The following is a 27,998-nucleotide window of genomic DNA, read 5'->3' on the forward strand; positions in this document are numbered from 1 at the left end:
CCTTTCATCCTGCCCAATGAAGCTGTGCTCCTTCCTTCAGCAAAGGTGCAGGATGCAATTGCTCTTGCTTGATAAGCAGTACTAGAGCTTTCTTTGCCAGGGTTAGTTCGAGAGAGGAACTGGGAGGAGAGCACAATTTTCTATTTTAGTGCAGTTTTCTTCTAGAGCAGATTATAAAGCAAAGCAACAACAAATCTGTTGTACATTTAAAAGAGTGTGGTATTTGTTGACAGTGGTCATGCTGACATCTTTCTGCTGCTCATGAGTGAGATTTCTGTGTAGGCAGTAGAAGCTGAGAATAAATCATTCTTTGAATCTTATTTCATAGCATCATTTGCTTTAGTCATTGTAACTTTTCAGCTTGTGTGTTGTTCCTCTATTGTTTCCAGTGACTTAGGGTGGTGGTGCCTGTTTCAGAATGGCTTTAGAAAACCGATTCTGAACTTAGTTACACCAGGTTACACCAGGATATGCCCTGCTTTATGTGAGTGCAGGTGGAAGCAGCTTGTCCAGAAAATACTTAAAATACTAAAGGTAGAATGAAAGGGCATAAGGAAATGGCTCTGTCTTGAGGACTGAGAGAAGGAGAAAAGGATATGGAAATACATAACAAGAATACTAGTAGATAGTGAATATATAGAGAAAAGTAGATAAACAGTGGAAAGTGATGGAATATTTTCAGTCCTTTGGCGGGTTCATTTGAGACAGTGTTATAAACTTTTGTGTGAACAATCTATGCCTTWTGCCATTGGGAGCTAGGCATCCTATTCTACTCCTGAAATGGGATCTCTTCCATTACATGCAGCTGGCTTCCCTTGTTTCAAYACGTGAAATAGCTCCACCGAGTTTACCAGAAATTGGATAAAACTAGCTAGATGTGTTTGGTTTTTGGTTAGGACAACAGTGAGTAGCATACTTTCCCTAGCTTGCCTTCTATTTATTCCATTTTTGTTATTGCTGACATCGTCCTCATGTTCCAAAGTCTCGGAGATCTCACGCGTTGTATATATTATTGTTTTGGGAGGGGAAAAGAGGAGATGAGGTGTGCTTTTGTTCCGTTTTTGTTTTGTTTGCTTTTGGATGGCTGAAAAAGGAAATGCTTGTTGATAGTTAAAGCTTGGTCCCTTGGGCRTTTAAGGATATTATCCTATATTAGTGCTGCTTTTCAGCACAGCGTTAGAATTCCCCATCTGCTCGCACTCTGCCACGCAGACATGCATGTTCTTTGTCTCCTGACATCCCAACAGGAATTGAAGATTCTGGAAGAGGAAAGGGAGTTGACTGTCTTCAAGAAGAGATTGCCACTCTACTACCAGCTTTTGTTGATTTATTAACTGAAAAACCAACAAAGTGCTGAATGAATATGTAATGTCCCAAATGCTTCTTTCATTTTATCTCCTTTCTACAATTGACAAGTAGCTTTTATTTAATAGATTTAGATCATTTCATATTAAGATTATGAAGCCTAATTTGATGCCCCATTAATCTTTTTCCTGGTAATCTGTAGAAAAGCACAGCTGTACTACTAAAAACACCCTGTTTATCCGTGATCTCTGGGTCTGCGCAGCCTGCAGCGTTCCAAAGATCAAAGTTTAAAACAGACGTGTCAGTGCTTCATAATTCTCTGTACTTAAGCATACRCTACCACACAATCTATGCTGACAATTGATAAATATTTCTGCTGAGCTTTTGCCTGCCTGTATGCGAGTGTGCAGCCCTGTAGCCATAACAGAAAGGTATGTCCTGGCAATTTGATAACCACTGAGCAAGGTAAGGCAAACTAGTTTTGGAGATTGTAATGAAACAGTCATCTCACTGAGTAGTTCTTCCTTTTAAAGTAAACAGTGTTAAGGATTTTTGTCTTTTTATTTAAGGAATAATTTTGCAAATGATATTTCCCTCCCCTTGCTCCTTTCTTCATTGCCAATGTGGGAAAACTACCCCATTTGTTTAAGGATAAACTTGGAAGTCTGTGGTTTTCGGCACACACATTTTGAATAATATTTATACAGACTATTATTTAATGGTCCATATAAATATTTATCATATGCTGCAGGCCTTTGATCATAAATGCTTGTTTGAAARGCCATTCTGTCCCTGCTGCGATTTGCAAAGGAAGAGGCAATTGCTGCTTTAGTGCTCGGAGGAAATTTTGGCTTCTTGTTCTGTCTTAGCTGCTAAAGTCATGGAATAACACGGTCAAGTTCGATGTGTCGTTTTAAATTTGTTTTTCTCTCTCCCTCTCCTGCTTACAAGTCCAAATAACAACATGCAAATATGAGGCCCTATTGCTGCAGCTGACAGGCAGAGCTCTGTTAAGTTCTGGGGCCTTTTCTTATGGCTGCAGGACTCTACCCATTCTGTCAGATACTGTGTCACTGCTTGGTCTGTCAAAATGCGGAGGCATCATCATCTGTTCAGGCTATGGCTGACAAAGGTGCTGTCATAGACCAGGCTCCTTATATCCCTGCTTAATTGAGGAAGAAGGTGAGAGCAACAACAAAAAAATAACTTCCGAGCTTAGGTACTGCAGGGGTAGATAGAGTAATGGTATTATCCACTGCTTGGAAAGGCGTATATGTACATCATCCATGCATGGAATGTTTTGGGGCATATTTAGGATTACTGTTCCTTGAGAAGTGACTGTGATTRATTTACTGCTTTTCCTATAATGGTATTGGTTGCAGAGACTAAGTAAATGCACTAAATGCAAAATATAAAACAAATTATTATTTCTTGAACATGGCAGGGAACTGGTGACAGGATTCCAAGACAGGAGGTTTGTACCGAGACCGTCTTCTAGCTCTGAACTCAATGAGGAGTCTCATTTCTGATTTGCAATCTTCTCCTATACCAAAGGAACCTATACAAAAGGAAAGTTTATAAACAAAACTGAATGACAACATTCATCCTTAAACCTTAATCCTCAGTAAGGTACTTCAGCTACATATTTTCCACAAATCTCACTGTTGAGTTTCCAGTTTCTCAAGAATTGCTCTTAGGTAGAGTCTTTAATTGGTGATACTTATGAGCTAAAGAAGACAGTGTTTTCGTGTGGATTCAGTTGACAAGTAGGTGAAATCCCAAGTGACTGCTGTTCCAGAAAAACCCTTGGCATCAAGTGATGGTTTTGCAAGCAAATCATATCCTGTTGCAGAGACATTAGATTTTGAACAGCCTCAGTAACTCATAGGGCTTTTGCTATGCTTGAAGAAGAATATTTACTTCTAGTGTGTTTTAATAAGATTTAATAAGATATTGAAGTATGGATTTGTAAATATACAAATTTACAAAGAGAAGGAGCAGTTTCAATGGGCTGTAGTTCTTGGGTTTGGATTCTGTCACTTAACTTTTCCTTGCTAGCTGTCAATCAAATTGCAGAAATAAAATAATGGATATTCATAGAGTGGCATATACTGCATGGGCACATAAACCAACTTTGCTTCCTGTGAAGCCTGTCCCTACTACCGTGTGCATCCTGCTTGCTTAGTAAGGGAAAAAAAAAAGAAAGCAAAAATTATATGGGTTGATTGGGTTCCAGGTTTCAAATGTTTGTGGGAAGAACCCAGAGCAAAGCCATAATTTCAAGTGCTGAGTAGGAGGTACTATGAGCTTAATTCTCTAACATCTGTTAAATTTGCTCTCAAAGTGGCAAAAACACATTAATGGGCTCAAATCAAGGCTGCCATAGAGGGAAGAGAAATAAAAATTAGAATAATACTGTGTGCGTGAGAGGGAGGCAGGATGTAAAGCATTGCCTTTGCTATCTGTATTCTGTGAAAAGCATGCAAGAACACTCGCCCATGTGAAAAAAGAGGAGGCACGGGGGAAAGAGAAGAAAAATCTGCTTAGAGACTTGTGGTTTATTCTCTTCTTTTTATGAGTCAGCAGTTAGGAGCAGTGCCAAACTGGGAGAAACAGGGAAATTCATGAGATAATATCAGGAACAGTTTATTTTGTGCAATTTCTTCACAGTAAAATTTCTAGCAAGTAGCTAGCAGCATCTGCAGCCAGACTGCTAAACTTATTGGAGGAAATCGCGTGCAAAATTACAATGTGAACATCATTTGTTAAAAAGAGTGTCTTACAAGTCTCTTTACAGCTGAGGGCTAACGCAGTGCCCTCTAAGTATCCCCAACCCCTAATGTACTATTAATCACTGGGATCAGGAAACCCGTCCTGTCACAGAGACATTAACCTTTGTTAGTCTGACCAGGTCATGTAGGCAGGACCCCAAAAACAAAGCTAGCTTTCTTGCCAGTCTTCCTAGGGATTAGACTCATGGCAGACCATATTTTTAGCTGATTGCTCAGCACTTGAGCAGAGGACTGTACTTGACAAGATGAGTGTGTATTGCACCTCATCTACTGGGTAGGACCAGCGTGCTCAAGCCTGTRGCTGGCATTCCCATTGGTACTTCAGTGTGCTCTTCAGCTTTGGTTTTCCAGTCTCCGATATTATTAATAACTAGCAATCTGTACAGCTTCCTTCAGTGACCCTAGTATCTGCAGAACAGGGTGTGATSCCTGCCTTGGGTTTGAACGGGGCTGTCTTGAGCTTCTCTGATGGCAGTGTGCTCCCTTGGGCAGGCGCTGTGCAGACCTGGAACAGAGAAGATTCCTGGCTCCAGGCAGTTGGAAACTAAGCAGAAAGTGATGGATCAGGCAGACAAAATGGTAGTATGGTACAGTTTGTGATTACTGAACTCTGCAGAGTTAACTACCTTTCCACAAACCATTTAAGGGGATAGGGGAAGGGGAAGACTGGGTAGTTTTCTGTAGCCAGCGTGTTGGCTTGGGCCAACGTTTCACTTGTGCTTAGACCAGCGTAACTCAGCTGTTACRCTGCTTAGTTGTTATCCACTCCTGTGCTCGCATTGTGAGTGTTCTGAGGTGGGGACCTGCATTTTTTAATTRCTCCACCTGCTCCCTCTAGCCCTCGGTAATAATGAGTTTGTAATACCTTATCCACAGTGGTGGTTACAAGCAAACCACCGAGGTGAACAGCCACCATGTCGTAACAGCGCTGTGTTCAACACCCAGGGATAGATTTAGATCTGTGCTCAAGATGCTTCATTAAAGAAAACAAAACCCAAAAGCTAAAACCATTGCTTCCAGAACTGAGTAGCGTTTACCTGGATGGTYAGCTGTTATTGATACTGCAATGGGTCCTGCAGTTTTCTGTGTTGTGAGTCGTGTGAGTAATTCCAGTGTTGTGCTATGTACTGCTTTCCGAACCTCACCCTCTCTGCCCATGTCCCTTCTTCTGAACAGCCCATCTTCCACACACAAAGTAAGTGAGGTCACTTCCCTGGGAAAGATTGGCTTTCTTTTAGGTATAGCCATTTTGATGCTCTGTAAATACTGTGTACTTATAAAATTRTAGTTCATCAGTTCATTTACTGGAAATCAGAAAATAAATAACCAGTCYCTGTTTTTGTTTCAGAAGTCTGCTAGGAGATTCAGATAAGCACCAGGCTTAGTGCTTATCTGACCTGTCAAATACTTTGTATCAGCTCTTAGCATTCTCCCAGATGGATGAAAATGTAAATGTTAGTCATTTAGTCAAGAGTAGCGTTTACTCTTAAAATCTGAGAAAATCTCTTTAAAATCTGAGAAATTAACTACAATGATTTTGCCTCCATAGTAATCATCATCTATTAAAATGTAGTGAAACAAGCAATTGATTGTGGATAATTTAGTCTCACTTTATTCTTTTATGTTGTCAGAGACAGAGATTTCCTTGAATGTTGTCATAGCTCAAAACATTTTCAGCACTTTTCTTTTTCAAGCTTTAAAATTGTGTGGAATGAAGGAGGATAACTCATTAAAAGCTCCAAAGCTCCCTAGACAAGCTAAGCACTCTTTTTTTTTTAAATAATTTGTGAGGCTCAAAAATGGATAATAGGTGATCTGTGCTGAGTGGTCAGTTATTTTAATTATCACTGTCATGCAACGTTTTAGGAGGAGAGGATATCTGCAAACTTCTGCAGAAATCCAGCCTGACTCAGTGCATCATATCCAAGTAAGATACCACTTACTAGCTGTTGGCTCTGTAAGAGGCAGCAGCTCTGGCTCTTCATTCGTATTGAGTTCAGGATTCAGCAAGCCAGGCATGTCCCACCTCTTATTATTTCAAGAGTTTAATTTCTTTGCACTGTGGCAATGGCATCTCTCGTGCTGAGGCTACTTGCTTCCTGAGCAGGAGCTGCTGCTCTCTTATCCAGAGGTGAATCCAGCTTGCCAGGTAGCAGCTGCTCCTGCCGAAAGTCGGGAAAACCTAGGAGTCTCTGGATTGGGCTTTCTGTTTCCTGCAAGATGCCAGCTCCTGATTTCTGTTGCTTTTGGAATTTTACCCTTTCCTTTCTCCCTCCCTCTTTTTCACTTCATTCAGACATGATATTGTGTGGCCACTGCTGGGTGCCTTCATTGAGTGCATGAGTTTTATAGCATATGTATTATATGAAGATTCACAGTTTTCTTTTCAGGAACTTCTGTGCCACTTAAATACAAAAGTTTGAGAAAAAACTTTTCTCAGCACAACTAGTGTGAGACTTGGAAAGGCAGATTAATTAAAAACGTTGTGTGAAGACTTTCAGCAAAGTTATCAAGCAAAGTGCCTAAACAGCATCTGTATTCTGCACTTTTCATCATCATCAGTCATTTTATCTCTGTGTTTTTAAAGTCACTATTTCTCCCCACCCTTTCCTTTTTTTTTTTTTTTTTTTCCTGCAGGCTTTAGTAAAAATGCACAGTGAGAAGCAGGCTCCAGTAAATTACTACATTGGAATTGATGTCGGATCGGCGAGTGTTCGTGCGGCTTTGGTAGATGAATTTGGAACAGTAGTGGCTCATGCAGATCAGCCAATCCAGATTTGGGAACCCCAAACAGATCACTATGAACAATCCTCTTCTGACATATGGGCTGCCTGTTGCTCAGTCACAAAGGTATGTGAAAACACAGAGCACCAAGGAAGGGTTTTGCAGGCAGCACTTACAAGTTTTGAACCCTTTGAAGGGTTCAAGTCTTCCAGTCACTGGACGGTGACTCCTATTTGGTTCTGTACATGCTATATATTTGTGTATTAAAGACATTTTTGAATATGGTTGATACACCCTGTCGATGTCTGGTTTTTTTTTGGTAAGGAGATGAAGACCAGAGTGGTTGCAGGATGCCCCAAGTTATGAAAGAAGTTTGTGATAAAATTGGGAATAGAACCAAAGTCTTTCCTTTGCACTGTTAGTTCAGAGGGAGGGCTTGCCACTGCCTCCAGCATTCACGTGTAAGGGTTTTGGTTGGTTGGTGTGTGTTCTAGCACCAAAACAGATCCCTGGGAATGAAGATTGCTCAGAACCTGGTAAATCTGTTTTTGATGATGTGCAGTCTGTTGCTGCGGAGTCAAAAAGCAGGATCTGTTTTCGACAGGTTGCAGTCTGTTGTGAAGATRGTGCCTCATATAAGGCCACATGTGGTCCTCCTTAAGGTGTCTGACCAATGTTATAAGACCAAAATAAATKGCATATATTTGTGGGCAGTATCAAGCATAAAAATAGGTGGAAATAAACCTTACTATGAGGGAAAATCTGTCTTTTTGTACCCTTTGGTCCTTTATCACCTACACATGCTGGTGGTAAAAGTAAATTAGTGACCTTGGTTGGCAGTGTGCATGGAGGCTGTTTTGTCCTTCGTAATAAAGCCACAGCCCCCTCCATGTTCGTAGGTTGGTTCTTTAAATATTCATGAGATGCCTGGTAATTTGCAGATGGACAGTTCACCCATTCTCTCGTTATTGATCAGCCTTTTCAAACATTAATGAGCTTGGCTCTGCAGAAAGTGCCCTGAGATGAAGGAGACAAGAGGTGAGGGGGAGGGAAGGAAAAGAGGGGAGTGAAAGGAGTGATAAGGAAGCTAGTTACTAAAGCAAAGTCAGTCTTTTATTCAGTTTATTTAATTTTTCTCTTTGAGAATTACTTTGTTCTTGCTCTGGGTCTCCTTAAATGTAGCCTTTTTCATATAAGCAATAAATTATGGTCTGTAGAACTGTAGCTTTAAAGAGTCTGTAAGAGCCTGGCATTGTGGCAAGTCTAATTAAAATAATGATAATCTTATTGTTGCTGAGAAGTAATAGTTTATCACTGCCTTACTTCTTAGGTGTTTTGCAACCCCATTTGGCCCTAAATCCATGTGAGTGCAGTGTTTTTTTCTTCCAGTGCTTCTGGAGGACACAAAGTCCAGAGCTTTTGGACTGGGGATTTTCCTTTTGAGCATTTTCTAAAAAACAACCTCTCCAAAATCTTGATAGCAGAGTTTTTGGAAAGGTGTGTATTGCAGAGATAATGCTGCTGCTACAAAACCTGTAACAGGTATAAATTTTATAGAAATTTGTTTTCTGGAACTTTTCACCATGGCAAGACAAAATAAATCAATGGAATGATTTTGCCAAAGCCATTCCAGAAGATGAGTGCTTTCATACTATGTATGGATTGAATGCAGTAACCCAAAGAAACACTTGGGCCTTATTCCTGTGTTCGTGTTTCACATCCATCTCAGCTCAGAGCTTTTGGAAAATGAAGAAAATAAGCATTGCTAGTTTCCTGCTGCCTTTATTTAACAGTATACTTGTACTTCATGCTTTTTATCCAGAGGTGTAGCTAATCAGACAAAAAAGCTGGTAAAGAACTTTTCATGAAACTTTGAATGCAGTTTTGAAAACTGAAAGACTTATGGTAATTTGGTTTGATTTTTGATTAACATTCAGACTGAGTTTTTAAAGTGCACTGGAACCTCAGAAATTTTGGATTTGTGCTTGTGATTCTAACTTACACCCATTCTCTTTTCCCATTAGTTCACATGACCTGCATATATATGGATATATTTACATCAAAGTGTGTTTTGAATGTGTTCACAGAAAGTTGTCAGTGGAGTAGATGGCAGCCGGATTCGAGGGCTTGGTTTCGACGCTACGTGTTCCCTTGTTGTTGTGGATAAGCACTTCCAGCCCTTGGCAGTGAACTGCGAAGGTAGGACTCCAACACCATAATTAATGTTACTGAACGTGTTTTGCCACTGACATGAGTGAACTTAAAATTTCACCACCAATGCCAAGTTGTAGGGTTACATCTTGAAGATAAAGGTGACAGAAACTCTTTTCTTAAGAACACATTTTCTTTCTCTTTTAATTTTGCTGCAAAATAAATTTTAYAATGGGAATCATTTACTGCTTGGCTAAATATTTGACATCCTAAGATCAAACTCATTTATCGTTCCAAGAGAGACTGCTACTTAAAATCTATGCTCATTTTTCTTTTCTATGTGTTTTCTTCTCCCTCAGACTTTACTAATCACTGCTTTTATTGTGTGTGCAAATGCCTATCCATACTGGCTAAAGGAATGTTAAAAACGCAGATTTAGTGTACTTTAACTGCCTGCTTTTTTGTGGAGTTGCAGGCAAGAAGTTCAGCTTATGTATCGTTACACTGGTGTTCTGTCTTTGTCTAGAAGAGCTAAACTTTAGAAAAAGACCAGGCTGTTTTTGCAAATTTCAAATTTTAATTATTTTTTATGTAAATAATTCACAAAAGTCAAGAAAAATTTGAGTTCGTATCTTTTTTTCAGAGAATCCCACCTAAGGTGAGCTTTGTACTCAGTCAGTACTTACAAAGCCATAATCATAATTCTGTTGTGTTGACCTTCCCTTTCTGTTCTGGGATACATTCGTCATCTCCTGTCTGTCTTTAAAAATAAACAACTCCCCCAAAAACTTTGCCCCCAAAATATCTTTTGCTATATTTAGACAAGACAAATATATTTATTTTTCAGTTTGAGATACCCTGATTGTTCGATGTCTTACATTATCTGGGGCTACTTTCGTCAATTGAATCAAATTCAGTTTTCATTTCCTATTCTCTGATATCCCAAAGAATGGAAATGTGTGCAAAGGAAAAAAAAATACACAACATTGTTGTTAAGTGATAACTAAAAAGCCAGGAACACATCGAATACTGTATCACTGATATGAGCATGTATTTGTCTAGTTTCATACAGTCAKACAGTTTCAGGTTATGTTTGAATCCAAGTTGGTTATATTTGTGTGCCTCMTAGTTGTGGCTTCTCTACTCCGTGGGGTTGAGTTTGCTTTGCACACAGCAAGACAGAACTCTGAAATGTTTCCTGAATTACTCTTCCACCTGCCTCGAAAGACTTTTGGGGGTAAACTTAGWTAAAAACAGTCTTTTCTTCTTCTTCTGATGTGTTATGCACACTTGCCAAATGCTATTGTCTTTCACCTCCAAAATGAAAGCATTTTAAAAACTACCATATGAAGTTGTACTTCTGAAAGCATTTGTGATGATTCTTTCCATAAAAATGAAAGAGGATAAAGAATCCCTGTAGCTGTCTGTCTAGCTGATTGATTTTGTTTCAGTTTATAAATAAATAAAATACCTAATATTTATACTATAAATATATTTTTATATAAATAAATTATGTCTGAGTTTTGTTATGCATTTATTTCTCATAATCACCAAATGTTTACAGGATTCATATATATTTTAAAATGGATATATTTACTTGAACAAAAGTCTTGGCTSTTGGCTTTGAATGAAACATGCTGTACAGGCGTACGACTTTTCAAAGTTCTYGGGCACCCACAAGCCTGACTGTTTTCAGTTGGGATGCCTGGTGCCCAGCATCTCTTAAAATAGCTCTGAGGTGTCAGGATGTTGTCTTTGTCTACCTACTGTGGATTATCAAAGAAAATTGTATTTGAGTTTTTAATGGAAGTGTGATGCTGCTTAGAGCCTAGAAACTTGCAGTACTAAATTAAAGTACTAAGTTAAAGCAGAGCTACTAAAGCAGAGCAGTACTAAGTTAAAGCAGAGCTAAAATAACATTTTTTTTTTTATGTCAAGGACAAAATCATAGGAATGTTATTATGTGGATGGACCATCGTGCAGTCAGTCAAGTGGACCGAATAAATCAAACACAGCACAAGGTTTTGAGCTATGTTGGGGGAACCATGTCTGTGGAAATGCAGCCACCTAAATTGCTGTGGATCAAGGAAGTGAGTACAGCTAACACTGTAATACATTTTTCTAAAGGTTTGTAGACTATTTATTAATTTCTGTGAATGGGATTTCTGAAATGTCTTCAGCAGTAACCTGAATTGTTCCTGTGCTATTAAAAGGAGTCTTAACTTTGATCCCAAAGGAGTGCAGAGCAAGGCCAGGCTTAAGCTGCAACAAAAGTATTTTGAGATTCTCTTTTTCCTATAGGTTATTTACACATATCTCTGTTAATTCAAATGTAGTGTTTCCTGGCCAAAATGTTTCATATGCCTTTCTTACACAATATTAAGATCAAGTATACATACAGAGTTAAATGCAGTTGATGAATGCAGCCTAGAAGGGTACCAGGACTGAGTTCTGTCCTACTTCCTGCTCCAAATACTGTAGCTGGATATGCTTACAGGGGTGAGGGTGCTATTTCTGGGGAGGCAGCACTATCTCAAAAGTGAGTATCCYTGCCAGAAGTACTGCATTTGAGGCCTTGCATCCAGCACAGACAGGATGTGAGATGTCTTTGGCTAGCGGTAGAGAAGCTGTTCAGTTAGTCAGAGCTTGCTCAGCATCCCCAAAAGGTCCTAAATTGTTCAGTCCCTTTTTAGGGAGYAGAACATCTGTAGGAGGAAGCTACTCTGCTCATAATGTTGAACTCTACCTCTGTCTCATGTTTAAATTTGGTGTCTTTTGAGGTGACATATGGCTATTAATAATAACTTGAGTTTTTCATAACCTCCTCCAGTCTGGCTTTTACATTTGGGCTTGCCATTTTAACAAAGCTGAAATGCAAAAGACTTTTTGCCAGTTTCAAGCAGCCAAAATCTTTGTCCTTACAAACATGAAATATCATGTAGTGACAAGGTGTGGATTAGACAAAGTGAAAGGAACTTAAGTGGCAGGAGCAAGTACTGAAAGATTAAGTTGTTTGTAGATGTTGCACTGAATTTTAAGTATGATCTTCTGYGTACTTTCCTATGAGTATTATTTTATAAATAGTAAAAACTCAAGCTCTAAAAAAAGCTGTTGTGTTTGTAATATTTTTGTATTGAAAAATCTGAAATATCAGTACTTGACTGATGAGGCAAATGCCTTATTTATGAAGACCAGATTGTTGAGCCTTCTGATGTGGCCACCCACAGATGCTGTCTTTGTGACAGCCCCCAAGCCCTCTCACATTACTGCTGTGATGTGAAAGGGAGAGCAAGTGTCATAGAGCTCTTGTTGCCTCCAGGAGCAGGTGGGTAGGAAACACAATTCTCCTTACCCAACATGCCAGCCAGTATTCCCTGCTTGAATCAAAATGAGTGGGCTAGCAAATAGTGGAAAATAGGAGGGTGAAAAGAACTTTATGAACGGTGAGGGACTCTTCTAAGTGCCAGTCACAGTAATATACCTCTGAATTACCTGAGTTTTAGGGCTAGGGGCAAAGGTTCATTTCAGTCTCTCACAGTTGACATTTACCTTCATGTAATTCAAGAGAAAAACTCTTCCAGTGCACGTTTGCCCTTGTTTTGGCTTTTTGACAGGGGACACTTCGAAACTCTCATTCTTTGAGTGAGAGTTACAACACCGGCTTGCACATATCTTGCTGCTCAGCAGAATGCCTTGAAGAGTTTTGCAAATGGTAAATTAATTAAGTTTCTTCAGATTCTTTAGTATTAATTTTTTATAGATGAGTAAGCTATGACACAGAGGTATTAATGGCATAGTCAGAAAAATACCTACAAAGAGCTACGTAATGTTTTCCCTGTGTCTTTGAGTTGTATCATCTTTCTTTTCTGTTTCTAGCATGTTTCCCTCCTGCTAGTGCTGCACGATTCCTGGAGGCTGAGTTAGATTTCGATCTAGCTCATGGTGAGGGAAAATATTCTGTTCAGATTGCAGCTCTATTTTATAAACTAGTGCTAATCCACAAACTGGCAAAAAGAAAGCTTGGTTTTCACATCCCTGGGGAGATTCACAAGATTAGGAGGTAGAAGGAAACATTTTATTTTTAGTTTATATTCTTTAACTGAGAGTATTTGAAAGCCTTGCACAGTTGAAATTGGAACTTCTATCGTGTCTCTATTTAATTTTGATCTCTGCTACTCAAAACCCAACAGGATTATACGTGATTTGTGGAGGCCACACACTGAGTCACTTGGCTAGGTGGGAACTTCATGGGCACAAAATGAGACTCTTAAAAAATGTGGCCTTCGGTGCTGCTGAGAAGAGGGCCAAAATGGGATCGTTATGGGCGTTGTGCRTTAGGAGGGAGCTGGTTGGCAGAGCCGCCCGGGAAAGTTTACAGGGTGTCTGCCCATGCTGTGTGCCTGGCTCTCATCATGGCCCTTAGTTTCCAAGCTTCCTGACTTCTRAATGTCACCAAATATTATCCCAACAAGATTATTATCCCAATGTAACTTACAGGTCTGAGTAGCTTATTTGTCTTATTTCAATTCTCACCTCTGCTTATGTTTTCTCTATTGTATGTGAAGTAACTTTTCCTATCAAGCTACTGCTTGCCTAGTGGGCAGTGCCTTCACAGGAGCTGCTTTAAAATAAGATCCCTTTAAAATCTTCCCCAAACTCTGTTGCTATATTTTATAGCACGCTCACAGAACTTTCTGTCAGCCACTGCAAGTACCTATGATTGGCCTGTTTATTTCTAAAAACAGGCCTTGGTCTTTCCAGAACTATTTCCAGCCCTTTGGCTGCAACCGAGCTGTTAGGAAAGAGATGAAGTTGCACCACTGATCCCAGCAATCCGTCACTGAGTGGTTTGCCCAGCTGATACGTGTGCTGGAGCAGCTCTTTATGCGATGACACGAGRATTGCTCATACATCTTGACTTTGCATCACTAGCACATCATTGCACATCTAACAGGAAGAAGAGCCTCAATAAATACATGTGAAGTTTTATTTCTTTTGCATTTTCTAAATCCAGCTTCTCATGAGGTTACTGTGAGCGTATGCTAGATTCCTCTGCTTTCATGCTCTGTTATCAAGAAGTGTGCTAATGCAAACGTGTGCTTGTACTTCAGCTTTAGAAGGGAGTTTACTTCTACRTGGAAAGGTTTAATGATTTCCTGACAGCATCATAAGAACTTAATGCAAAGAATGGGTTGGGCACATTCTTCTATGACTAGCCTTAATCAAAAATGAACTTGGGAACTTCCCAAGACAATCAACTTATCTTCARTAACAAAAGGTTTTTAGTCAGTCTAGTGGAAGGAGTTATTTATGAAATCTAAATTCAGGTGTACTTGGGGCTTTTACCTCTGGGTAGGCATTGCATTTCTGGAAAACTTCTGGTCAGAAAGCACGACATGGCTACAACATGTTCCATTCAAAAGCAAATCTACGTTTTGTATAGTCATGCTACAACTTAGCATGTTTGTTATAGCTTATAAAGATTTACTGTTAACTGTTGCCTTGAACTCCCTGGATTTTTTTTGTGTTCACTAGGAAATAAACGTATTTTGATGCTACTTTTGCCTCATACATCCTTGCCCTTAGGTTCTGAGTCTGCTTGCATTTATGTAGGTTTTGCAGCTACAGTGCAGTGGAGAAAATGACTACTTCAGACATAAATTTATGGTAAAATAACCAACTGCAATCAGAAAGTTGAGTTAACCTGAATAAGAAAAGGTAATTAATGATCTTTTAGAAAAGAAATATCTTTTCACTATTTGCCATGGACCCTCCTGTACCCTCTCTCTAACTCTGAGGAAGGATCTGACAGAGGTCACTTTAGCACTTTCATTAACTTTCAAATGGTATCACATCCCCTCAAGGAAAAGAACTGAAGTTCTACTACTACTGAACAATTAAAAGGTAACAGTAAAGAACACAGCTTAGTAAATCTGTTCTGAGTTGGTTGGAGGTAATGGAGGGAGGAGGGCAGRGGCTTCGATGACCTAACTGTACTTTTCCATTGCCATTACCTTTGCATTATTAGAATTGAAGATGACCTCACTCACCATGAGAAATGAGCTGATCTCACTGTGCAGAAGGTAGATGTTGGTCTTTGCCTCTTGCTGCTTTCCTGCTAATACTTGAGACTTGCATTTGTTTACAGAGGGACGTTGGCATCTTTCCTCCAAATCATAAGTTACTGTCATATGCTGCCTCATGACTATCTTCTCCATATAATGTTTCATCTCCTCTCCTTAATTTCCATACTAGAAACCAGAGACTTCAGAACTTATTCTTTCCACTCCTTCTCTCTCTCCTGTTTAGTTTCAAATGAAGAATCTGAGCTAAGGAGGTTCTGATAGCTCTTCTGAGATTTTTTAGTTGAATTATATTGACTTAGATTCAGTTTAGCTTGGTGGGAGCTGACTTAATTTACCCTGTGCTGACAACTGGTTAGTCTGCATAAGAGCATTTGGGTAGTCTAGATGTTTGAGGTTATAGATGGTAAAACACAGGCATCATTGCAAGTGGAATTTGCTTTTAGGGGGCAGCCATTTGCACTAAGTGATCAATTGAATTGTGCAGTGTAGGGGTGCTCTGTTAAAATGCAAACATTTGCAATCCACCTTGAAGAACCTTCTGTTCCTGTGCCTGTGTTGACGCTGTGTGGTGATAAGCAGTCCTCAGTGTTAATTCTGTAATCTAAAGCAAAACATGCAGATGATTTTTTTTCCCACGCACACTATCACATTGGACTTGGAAATATGACCATTAAGAACATCAGCTGAAAATGAAATGGAAAGAAATATTCTTTAGTCTTTCACAAATATTTAAAAGTTAGCAGATAAGTAATTCTAACAARGTCTTCCTGTAAGATAATTTTACTTCAGTAAAAGAGAAAGTAGTCCCGAGTTGCATCAGCAGTCTTTCAAAATAATCAATGAAATTAACTCCTCTGTCTGGTATTTCCTCAGATTTCTTCATCATTTAGAATTATCAGGCAAAATATTCTTGCAATAGTTCTTCCCTTCCGTGGTTGCAAGTGCTTTTCTTTTTTAAGGCTTTGCTATGCACGTTGTGTTCTGCTGACTTTGGCTGGAGAACGGGAATGCTCACTGACTGGATGAGGGTGTTGACGTGTAGATTCATGTATATGTATGCATATGGACTATGAAAACGTCTGTACGTACTCTTGAACTTAGAAATTATCTTGCTGCAAATGTTTGTCAATGCAGCTTGACTGTACGAGTGTCTATGGTGCAGAAAATGAACGCTGTGAAAGGCAGAGCATAACTTAGAGTGATGTAGATGCGGGGTGGATGTTTGTCCAGCTCTGGGATTAGCTTGCTATGCTTTTTTTCCACCCAGAGGTATCAGAAGGACCATGTTTACTAATTCCTGGCTGGAAGTTTTATTATGGCCTCTGCCAAAACAGAGGGATATTTGTTATGTTTTCCTCACAGTAATGACATTGCAAATCAGCTATTTGTAAAATATACTATTGTCATTAGATCAGAGGCACTGTAGCATTTTCTAAGTGGGTGGGGGTTGCTGGACTAGAGMTAGGTATTTCTTTGGTAACTGCCTCCAAATGAGATGCATTTGGAGATGCATGAGATGAGTCTTTCTAAACTGTGCTTTTGCACCTCATTTTTTAAGGAGAGTAAGGGCAAAGAAGAGCCTCCCTTTAGCAGAAAATCATAGAGGGAATGCCAAGCACATCATCCCTTGGCAATTAATCACTAAAGATTGATAATTCTTGAATAATTTTCTTTATACTTTTTCTGGAACATTGCCCAGTGATGTCTCTATACATTACTGTTTACATATGCAGTTACAGCTACCTTTTTTTTTTTTTTTTTTAAATAAATCCTTGTTCTTCCTTCCTTCTGTCAACTTTTGGCTTGCAGCTACCATCCAGTGGGATCGTTTTCAGAAATCATTAAAACTGCTCTTTCCCTGGCTATGGGAGGAGGAAGAATAGTTGCTGTGCTGGTGTTCGCTTGGCACTCACTTCGTTCATGCATGTCTTCTCACTTGCTGTCTTTGCAACTTTTTGTTTTATTGAACGTGGTTGGTTAGATTTTGCACTTAAAAAGAAAAAAAAATTCAACTCCTGCCAGGTGAGAATGGGCTGAATTCAGAGCTACTGGGTTCAGAATTGCACTCTGGATTAGGAATGGCTATGAATTCTCGGACAGCTTTTTGTTGACATGTGTTTATAGGTTGTACTTTAAGCTGCTGACTTCAGCTTTCAAGTGCAGTCTAATCAAGTTGAAATAGCCTTTCAGAAACAGGATTAGCAGCTGCAAGGACTGAAACACCTCCACTTCTCCACATATGTCCTACTTGGTCTGCCTTCCAGCCACATCTCTCAGCTCAATTAGTGTGGTGGGTTTACAAGCACATACAAARATTTTCCTGCCTTGTCAGGGCTCCTGGCGGTTCAACCTTTATGTCTGTCCCTCTGTCTGACTTAGACTCCCACTCTTGCCTGACTCGTGGTGCTACCCGAAGGGCACCTCTGGAGCCTGGGATTTCAAAGTACCTGCAGACGTTTGAGATGGTGCCTTGGAGCTAAAGAGTATGTTGCAGCAAGACAGGTTTTTTCACCGCCAGCAGTACCCTCCTCATAGAACAYTTCCCAGGCTGCTTCCACTCCCCACCCTTCCAAAGGCACAGTTGCAGCCTCAGGGTATATCTGATAATTTGGTTAGTTATATTTTAACCAACTATTATGTATGCAACTTGTAGATGAACAAATTATCAGTCTCTAGTTTGGGCTCTGCCAAGGACAGGATAGGATTCAGAGCCTATCCAAGGTACCATCAGTGTAACCACAGCACGTGGTTTGCCCTCTCATCGGAAGGGTGAGATCCAAGTTCTTGTTGGAATCTGGGACATCAGTTTCTTACGTCCCCAAGAGGATGTGACTTGCTAGCCTGCAGTTGTGCTGTCTGGCTTTGACAGAGTACATATTTAATTGCTTTCTGCAATTTAGAAAGACTGATACACTGTATAGCCTGCTATTACGGATTGCCTAGAGATTGAGATTAAAAATTTCCTTGAATTAGACTAGGCAAACTGGTCAGTGGGTGAGGCGCTCTCTCTGGTTTTTCAGATGACTTGGATTTTGCCCTGATGTGGAATTGAAACACTCACTTAGGGATAATTTTTGAATTTGTGGGTTTGGGCTGGTAAGTGGCTCTGAAATTCACTGATACCCTGGGCTAAATCAGACGTTTTGCTTCTAGCCTATCTTTCACATAGCCAAAAGGGAGCTGATGCAAAGGCTATTTACAAAATTTAAGATCATTTGATTCATATTTACTCTGTATTAGCAATAACGAAGTGAGGAGTTCTGTGGTGTGTTCATATTTTACTTCCGGTGGAAAAAAAGCCTTTGCACAAACTTTAAATGAGATCATATACCCAGTAAGAGTACAAATAACAGGCTTCATAAAAATGAGTTAACTCAAATTAGCTTAACAAACCAGTAAAATTATTAGTGTGAAAGTGCCTTTCAGCATTTCCAAGGAGAATGTGCCTCTAGGTGTCTCCAAAAAACACTCCTGGATATGCACATAAAAATTCTYTCATGAAATTCTGTGCATTTGTTTGTATGTTCATGTGTATTTTTAATCCAATCTAAAAATGAACAAATATGCATAACACTACAGAACTGTGCAGTATGAATTCATGATAATCTTTTGACTTGCCAAAAAATAAACAGCCAAGAGAGGCTTAAACATACGTTTATACACCAGTCCTCCAATTTCATGTCAAACTTTATAAGCCAGACAGTGAGAACATCTGCTGTGGCATTTTTTCAGTGTATAAATGGAGAGTTTCAGTCTTCACTGAAATCTGTTATCAGTTCATCCTCTCCCCTACCTTCTCTTTACCGTTCTCATCTAAGAAGATTAAAGGATATTGCACTTCATATTGCTTAAACACGTTGYTCCCAGCATATTCAGGATTGATGTTGATAGGTTTATCTGTGAGGATTGCAGAAGCTTGGAGGTGTAATAGTGTAAAAAAAGAAGATGATGATAAAAAAGGAAGTGCAGTCCATAAGTACCCCTAGAAAATAGAAAAATTGAATATTCTTCTCTGCAAGTACGTTTGAGGGGTGAGTCGCAGGATATGAATACAGCATTGGGAACATTCCCGGATCTCTTCCACAAGGCTTTTAATGTGGTTGCAGATTTCTGAGTGTGAGTGAAAATAAATTAGAATGAATTTCAGTGAGTGTAGAAAACATGGTGAATTTAAAATTTGTTTGGAAAAAGCATCCGGGCATATTACGTTTTTTTTGTCTATACTAATTAGTGATGACAGAGCATCAAGATGACAAAGAATGAATCATTTGGATGTTTATGAAAAAACATATTTTAGTGTCGCTAGCATGTGGCTTTGGGGATTCTTGAAGTAATAGAAACAGGACCTAGGGAGGGTTTTTTTGATAAACAGATTTGTTTGCAGAGGACAGTTATCCTTAATCCAGGGTCTTTTTTTCATGAACATTAAATTAATGGCCAGTCTATTTCTGTTGCTTCTTGAAGACTATGAAATATGCTATCAGTGCATTTTGCTTTGTATTGTCCAATTATCAGGCTGAGTAGTCTTTAGTGTACTAAACTATGAAACCACCATTGCATTCACATGTCAAGTTAAAGTTGAAGCGAGTAGCAGCTCACCTGTGCCAGGGAGGTMAGTCCAAATCAAGTGATTTGTGACAGGTATCTACAGTTTGTGCTTTATGTAATATAAAGTTGCAAGTGTCTGGAATTCACAGATTATATTTCAGTAATTTTCTGGGACTTAAAAGATTTTGAATTGAAATTTCATCATATCTGAAATAAGCTGTGGAACCAAATAGTGTTTCTTAAACTTAATTATCATTAGAATTAATTCAACATACACATTCTTGGTAATGTAATTAATTTTAACTCCAGRAAACAATTAGTGATTCTATAATGCAACTAATGAAATCGTCATGATAGACATTGCTGCTTCTATTGACTACTTTGAAACAAAGAGACTTGCAAAGAAAGGTATAATTGCAAAGGTATTAGAACCTTTGCTGAACTATTCACGTCTTCCTGCTGCAATTTTGGCCTCCTGCTAAAGTCTCTGTTTTATTTATTTTTCCTGTTAAGAATGCTCATTATATTACTGAGATTTTTTAGTGTTTGATACATACCCTTCCCTAAAATAATCCTCTGCTCTTGGAGTCTTGTACAAGAGTTTGGGCTAAACTTGTGGAGAGTAGATGAAAAAGGTAGGGTCTGAAAGCTCAAAGATGAAAAAGGACATAAATCATCCTCTGAATTTCTTGTGTTGAACTTCCCCTCTCATAGATTGCCCTTTTCCAGCACTCTGACTCRGCCTGCTGGATGCAGGCAGTTGTGATGTTGCTCCTTAACCATCTAGCTGGGCTTTGTGCCCCAGAGACCCCAGCTAGAACGTGGGTTTCTAGTACAGCTGCTCCTACACAATCATCAAACACATCACTGCTTCAGGTAATTAAAACATTAGTGGAGTTTTCTAAAGTGATCCTCTCTTTCTGTAGAGGCCTGTTTTGTGAACCTTGTGGCTGGCAGCTTTGGTTTTGGTATTCCTTACTATTTTAACGTACTGTGGCCAGAGGTGACCACTGGGATTATTGTATCGCAGCACAGTGATTCTCACTCTTTTTGTCACACTGGAATAGATAGGTAAATTACTTTCCCATTTATCATGGGCATTCGTATTGCTTTCATACATAATTCAACCAAATTTTGCAGAAAGATAAGAGTTCAGAGAGTTAAGCTTGTATTGGTTGCTGGTAGGGTCTCCTCTACATGCTTTGACAGAGGCCTGTAGGGTTGTAGTATAGATTTAACACCCATTTTTACTGTTAAATACATCCAGCTGAGAGATTCTGGAGGTTCCAACCATAGGGAAAGCTCAACTGAAAGCTTACAAGTATTTAGACACTTAGGTCAACTGACCTTACAATAGAATTCTGGGTGCTTTGCTTGTTCTGGTGCTGGCAGAACTTAGTTTTCTACCTCTACTTAAAATTCAAAAGTATCAAATATGAAATTGATAATTTGAGAAAGTAGTGAATTCTTCAAACAAATATTTTTTGAGTAAGTTGTCTGTTGACTTTGAGACTGCTGTGATATTCAGCAGCTGACTGGGAATTGAGCCCATATTACTAATATGAAACTTTTGCCTCCATGAATTATTTCTGGGAAACTTGCTTTTTACTGTTAGCCTCTGGTAGGGAAAATACGGAGTTCTTGAAGTAGTAAATAACTGCAAAGTGTGTGCAGCAGAGTGAGTGATCAGAATATTGAGTGTGGAAAAGAAAAGCCTATTTAACGTAACTGGCAGGTTTCTTGATTTCTTTAAAAGCAGACCTTATATCTGGCCTCTAATATCTCTATTTATAATTTTTGTTGTTGCTAGAATTTGCAAGAATCATGCTGGGAGAAGGCAGGCTACTTCTTTGATCTTCCGGATTTCTTATCTTGGAAAGCAACAGGTGTCACTGCAAGGTATGTTAATTATATGATTTTTTTCATCTATTTTCTTGTGCACATCCCYGCTTTTAATTCATTTTCACTGGGCGTGCTGTTGTGTGCATCTGTATGTAATTCAGCCTGTTCCCAAACATCTTGAACCTATCTCCTACTTCCATTGTACATTCCTGAGCGCAGTTGTTCCTGTGAGCAATGTAATTCACAGATACAGTATGTTGCTACAACTGTCAGTTAATTGGTCATGCACTGTGTTTCGGAGCATATGAATGCTGTGGTTACTGTGAAATGTTCTACCAGCGGGTCTTTGAAATCTTTGGTTGACAAATTTATTGGCTCTTTGAAAATCAAACAAAACACATCTTGAGAGATCTGGTAAATTCTTGGTAAAAGTGGTTACTTCAGTGTAAAGCAGAAGCTGTATTGCTACCAAAAAGCGTCTCGGAACATTTGCTGAGTAGCTCAGTAGTACCCTTTGAGACAGGCCCTTTTGAATCTGGATTAGTACAGGTGAAATGCATTTGCAGAGTAACAAGTCCCTGTATGGGTTGCTGAAGAACAGTACTAGTCATTTTAAAAAAGGTCTTATGGCCCAATTCCACCTCTAGATCAGTGCAATTCACCATACTGCCCGTGCAGTTACATATGTGCAAAATTAGTCTGAAATGAAAATTGGTTCCAGGCTAGTTTTATTCTCTCTGGAAATGGATGATACTTCTCACCAAGTAGAGTTGTTTTTCGGTGTTTTCTGTCTTCTTATAGTCTCCATAATTGACAGCTATTGTTAAGTGTCTTGCTGTAAAGAATGGGAGTGTGCTATGTTTGACTAAAAGAAAGGACGAGCACAAAGTGTATTTGTATAGGAAAAGAAAGGGAGAGCAAAGAGTATGTTTGTATAAGAACTTACTACTTTTCCACTAACAAGCAGTATCTCAAATACTCTCCTGAAAGTCAGGTCCGCTGTGTGCTGCAGAATTATGTAACAAAATTATGTAGAAGCTCTAACACAAAAGATCTTTCAATCTAAGTGGTCTTGTCACCAGACCCAGCTCTGATGTCAAGAGGATAAATTCCAGGCTGCTCGAGGATGTGCAGTGTCGATCATCTGTCYTGTGAAAGTACCAAGACTTTGATTTGAAACCAGCACATTTTCCTCAGGTCACTAGAAGGAGAAAGGCAAYTGCTTTTCTTCCATATTCTGCTTAAGGTTGCTGCAGGTGGAACACTCCTTGGTTAGCAATTTAGGGGGTTAAGCATAGTCATATGTGACAAAAGTGGCCTTCTGTCCTAAAGGAAGCCTGCTAAAGGCTAAACCCCTAAAGCTTAGGGATCTGCTAGCCCAGAAAATAGGTATGCTTAAATMTCATTTTTATTTGATTACAGATTCAACCTAGCAACCTGTGTGTTAATGGTTCTGCTTAACAGGATGGAGAAACATTTTCACCTGCTCTTACATGTGAAAGGAGTGTCTTTGTTTTACCCTTCTTACTTGCTTAGATGCCCTGCTTGGAATTCAGTTCCAAACACAGTCTTAACTTGGCTTTGTGGCCAGATGATGATTCATAAGCGAGATGACATTTGTGGACAAGCCATGAAATRTTCGCCATGTGCTAATGGCTGAAGAAGCTAAAATAGGATATATTTCTGCAATCCRTAGGGGATTGGAGCTGAATATTATTTGTACTATTTGCGAGTCATTTGGTGAAGGAAGGGAGAGGGTTTTGGATAGAGGGGAGGTGCTTTGGAAGAGAATTCTTTTGTTCCTTGAGCAAAGGAATCCGCAGCATCGATGGGCAGAGTTCCTGCTCTCCTTGCAGTCCTCCTTGATCTTTAGCCATGTTTTGCTGCTTTTGCTTCTAATGGTTGTGGCAGTGCTGTAGAAAAGAACAGCTTCTCTCTTGCGTGCACTCTCTTGCCGTCTCACATGGCCCCTCCAACTGTGTTTCTTTCTACTTAATGCCACGTGTAGCTGTGAGAGCAGATGGAAAAGAGTAACAATGCCTTCCCTCAGACTTAAAAATGTAACTGCTATTGTGACTAATCCTCTAGCTGTCTGGGAAATAAATGATTGTATTGATGTATAGGAATTCTACTAGATACGCAGCTACTCAGTGTTTGAGGTGAGATTTTCAGCATTCTCCACAGCCTTTGTATGCAAGCAAAATGTGTAGTGGGAGGTTTAAAAGCAAGCAAGGAATGTGTATATAAAAACTCAGAACATGAAACAGAATTTTCATGCACGGTCTCTTTGGATGATTCAGTTCAGGAGCAGTGTTAGTTGTGGGTGTGCAGGAAGGAACYGAGGTAGAAGGACCCAAGTTAGTGGTTTCAGCTGGTGTCAGGCAGCCCTGGCTTGTGTAGGGCTCTGGGACTGCCTAARTTTGGTCAGACTCAGGTGTTGCTTTGGAAGTAAATCTGCAAAGAGGTATCAGGGTGGTGATTATTGCCCCTTGGTCAAACCTGGCTTTGGCTCTCAGAGGCGAGACAYAGAGTCTTTGTTTTGCAGTGTGCTGTAGAAGAGTATATGTTCTGAATTAGAGCTCCCTGAATCACAAGCTTATTGGCTTAGAAATGCCATTTAGGTTGTTCTGAAATGTTCAGTTTACAGGTGAGCACTGTAAGGATGAGAAGAATGTTAGGGAAGACTTTGTGGACAAGTCTTTACCTTGTATGTCCTTCTTTGCTCTCTTATTGTGTTTGCACAAATTAAGCAGATTACTTTGGCTGGAGTGGAATAGATAACATTGTGTGAAAGGAGGGAATAAAGGAGTAAGGAAAACAATGGCAAGAAAGCTTTTGTTGATGCCAAACCTAATTCTTTTTCTTGTCTTCTCTCCCTGCTGCACATCTGGATTTTTATTGGAATTTCCCTTTCGTTTTGTGACCAAATTTTCTCGGAACCAAGTAGTTTGTCCTGCATCTGTTCATAATGCTATGAAAGTGTCAATTTATCAAGGGCTAGGTTCTCTCCACCTTTTCTCCCTTTGAGCACGAAGGAGTCTATTCACAGGGCAAGGCACCATGTTAGTCATTGCGAATCAGATACGTAAGTTGGCCCTGATATAAGAAAGATTTATTTTCTTGAATTTGTTTCACTGGTGGAGATTTCACTAAAATGAATGCAACTCAAAGGCACTTTTGTAGGAAATACTTCTGCATGCGTTATAGCTATTACTCTTGCTTTTTTACATTTCTTAAGAGTCTCTCTTAGATCTTATGTATGCATTTGACATGAAAAACTGTGTACAGTCTCTTTGGCTTCAGTGAGATTACTCAGTGCTCAAARTTAAGCAGTGTGTGTGATCAGGATTTAAAGTATTAGAAAGCAGCTTCTTGGTGTGTCTTCGAGAATGAAATAATTTGTCTTTCACCGTCGAATGATTTCTGCTGGTCTGAACTGCCTTGCTGGTAGGTGAAGATTTTTCCAGTGAGTATATAATAAATAATGTTTCTTACCTAGCAGGAAGAGACTGACATATTCGGAGATTTTTTTCCAATATTTTTTGAAATTTTTTTATCTTAATGGACAACATCCACACATTAATAACATAGAATAATTTCCAAATCGCTGCTTCCCATTGTCCTTGGAAGATTGCTGCTTGCGATAGTCCGTATTAAAAATACCTTTTTTATTCTTATTTCTTCTGTGGGCTGATTAAAGACCTTACAGATTTCTACTGACAGCTCTTCAGTTAAAAACTTTAAAACTTTGAATTCCCCCCTTTTTTTATGGAAAAAAAAACAAAACAAAACAAAAAATGCAGCAGTGAGTATTGGTCTTGCCATTTGGACACTCAATTGACTTGTTTCAGAAAAGTTGTTTTCCACAGAGACGTTAGCAATGCTGCTCAGAGGCTCGGCACTTTTACTCCTGGTGAGTGTGACTCACTGCTCTCTTCCACCCGCCATCTAAAACCTCTGGTAACTTTTCCTTTAGATGGTATTTCATGAAGCCATGAAGCTATCTTAATATAATCTAAGTACATATCTGCTTTAGTTACAGGTGACTGTGTGAGGGACAGAGGATTCTTCCCAGAGGTGCACCTCTGCCTTGCAATTTTGTGTTTGTGAAGTCCTGTGAGGGATTACATTGCAGACAAGAATAGGGCTAAGCTTCTAAATCAGATAAAATTCACACCCAGATTTCTCCAGAGCTCATGTGTCTTTATCAGGATTCTGCTTCAGGGCTACTTCCAATTACAAGCAGCTCACTCGCTGGGAAAACAGTTAGTCTCTATAGGATTTATTTGTTTTAAGATGAACGATAACCAGAGAGAGATTAAACCTGTGGAGGATTTGGAAACATAGGTAAGACTATCAGGCTGCCTATAATTGAGGTGGCAAATACCCACTATCAGACTGTAAGTCACTGGAAAAGAAAAAATTGTTCAATACCTTTTAAAGAAGAATTTGGGAGTTAATTTATAAGTAGGAATTAAAGAAGAACCAAAATGAATGGGGAGAAGTAAAGAAAAAATAAAATATTTTTTTTTTTAAAAAAGGAAGCCTCATCTTATATAGAGATGTTGACCTAAAGGATTTTTCTTGTGAAAATGTTTGTACAGTCACTCTTCATCTGCTAGCTGCAGAGGAGGGAACATGGAGTCACAAAGATGTTTTAATGTTACCTGCTGTGGATCTCATAGATTGTCTCTTGCCAGCACAGATCTTGGAATTGTGAATTTGTCCAGAGAAAAACAGTTTTATAAGAAAGAGACTCTTACATTTATCGTGACTGCGCAGACCACAAAACAAATGATTGTAGTTATTAAGAAGTGTTTCTGGGAACTGCATAACTAGTATTGGACTGTGTGTGAGCACATGGGAAAGAGAGAAARGGAGGGAGGGAGAGAAGGAAAGAGGGCAGTGCAGAAATATATACAGAAAACACCCTGAAAAATATTTTCTTTCATTTACAACAAAGATTCTAGTTCTTTGTTTTGTGCACACAGAAATAGMAGACTAATTATATTAAGCAATATTTTAGTCCTTAAGGTTTGTTTGCATCTTTTCCCGGTTTCACATCATTAGGGCTGGAGGTGGCTCTGTTGTGCTGGTTTAAATCCAGCTCCTTGATATCACTTGGTGCAGATGTGTGCTGGGATTAATAGAAGCAGAATGCAGCCCGTTGCTGAACTGCAGTGATGGAGGTTCTTAATAAAGCCTTAAAGCTAGGCAGATGCTTCCAAATCCAAGAATTTGGATACAGCTCTGCTATGTCATGTGCTCTGTGTGGCTGGAGAAGTGAATTAAATCTCCATCTTCAAAAGTGTTTAGGCTGCTGAATGCTTTTGAGGATTTGATGCTTATTCATTCTAGTGTTTCTGTTCTGCATTTGTAAATAGGAGATTGCAGCCTTACCACATTAGATGCTGTTAGGAGGCTGCTTTTAAGGTTGGGAGGTACTTAATTGCTGTGGTTAGCAGAGTCCTCACGAAACACTGAATCCACATAGGCTGAAAACTTTGGAAAGACAGTTTGGAAGAAGAGCTTATGCGCAGAGATGCGGTTGAAAAAACAAACTAGCAAAAGTGCAGTGATTATCTGAAGGCTGCCTGTGTCTTTTTAAGGGATTGGGCAATCCTGGTTAGTGAGAAGTGGGGTGGATCAGCACAGACACCAGATTTTTGGGGCCAGCTGCCCTTCCCTTCCTTCCTAGCCTTGCCATGACTAATGTATATCCCCCGGCTGGGACTCTGGTGTTTGGCTTCTTTTTATTTATGTTTTATGCCTATTGCAAAAGATGCCTGATGGAAAAATTAGGCCTCTTTCTCTGGAAAAAAAAAAAAGGAGCTCTGGGGAGTTTTTCACAAAGCTTTCCAGATTAACACTGCAGCCTATGTGGCAGTGACAGTATCCTGAATTGCACTTGGGTTTTGTGTCCTGTTTATGAAAGGAAACCAAAGACTGCAGACTTGTTTGGAGAAGTCTCTGGAGGAGAGAGAATTATCTTGCAGGGCTAATGGCAGGGGAGGGATGGTGTTTTTGTGGACTGGACAAACAAAGTACCATGAATTTCCTGTCACGAAGCCAACAGCAAGTGTCCTGGTGACTGCCTCTCTGCCAGACAAGAAAGAATTCCACTTGTATCAGGCTTTTAATAAATTCAAAACATGTTCTTTGGAGACTGGTGACACACAGGCTGATCTGATGTAAGGAAATAGGAAATGTGTAGCTGCAAAAACTATCAGGAATATGAAGGGCAGGTGCAGTACGTGTCATTACTGGTAGATTTTTTTTTATGATTAATTTAAAATKGACATGTCCTTGGGTCGTGAGTTACTGAGCAGTCTGAAGGAGCCCTGTGTGCTAAATAAGAAAATCGTTAGCAGGTCTCGTTAGCCAGGAAGCACGCAGGCAAACAGGAAGCTTTAGCTATTGTTGTTGTACAAATGCCCTTTACAAAATATTAGCAAAAGAAACTTAATGTGTTTTCCATGAGAAGCAGAGCTCTTCATAGTGTCTAACTGTATCTGCCCGGCGAAGAAAACCTGCATTGTCCCTTTGCAGC

The 27,998-nt window shown here is 39.4% G+C and overlaps 1 protein-coding gene across 5 annotated transcripts in view; it reads left to right on the plus strand.

Annotated features, from left to right (window-relative positions):
• The window catches only part of FGGY (FGGY carbohydrate kinase domain containing), a 131,835-nt gene that overhangs the window by 4,608 nt on the left and 99,229 nt on the right, over positions 1-27,998 (plus strand). For 4 of the 5 annotated variants that reach the window (XM_026034815.1, XM_026034840.1, XM_026034848.1 and 1 more), the window contains exons 2-5: positions 6,735-6,947; positions 8,909-9,020; positions 10,911-11,062; positions 21,417-21,505. In XM_026034815.1, coding sequence (XP_025890600.1) covers positions 6,747-6,947; positions 8,909-9,020; positions 10,911-11,062; positions 21,417-21,505 — 554 coding nt within the window. In that variant the 5' untranslated portion in view covers positions 6,735-6,746. Of the gene's footprint in view, positions 1-1,623; positions 1,737-6,734; positions 6,948-8,908; positions 9,021-10,910; positions 11,063-21,416; positions 21,506-27,998 lie in introns of those variants that run through there. The other variant, XM_026034832.1, reaches the window with a different exon arrangement.

The sequence above is a fragment of the Nothoprocta perdicaria genome, unplaced genomic scaffold, assembly GCF_003342845.1.
Source record: "Nothoprocta perdicaria isolate Ctin4 unplaced genomic scaffold, notPer1 scaffold_0, whole genome shotgun sequence".
Classification (NCBI taxonomy): domain Eukaryota; kingdom Metazoa; phylum Chordata; class Aves; order Tinamiformes; family Tinamidae; genus Nothoprocta; species Nothoprocta perdicaria.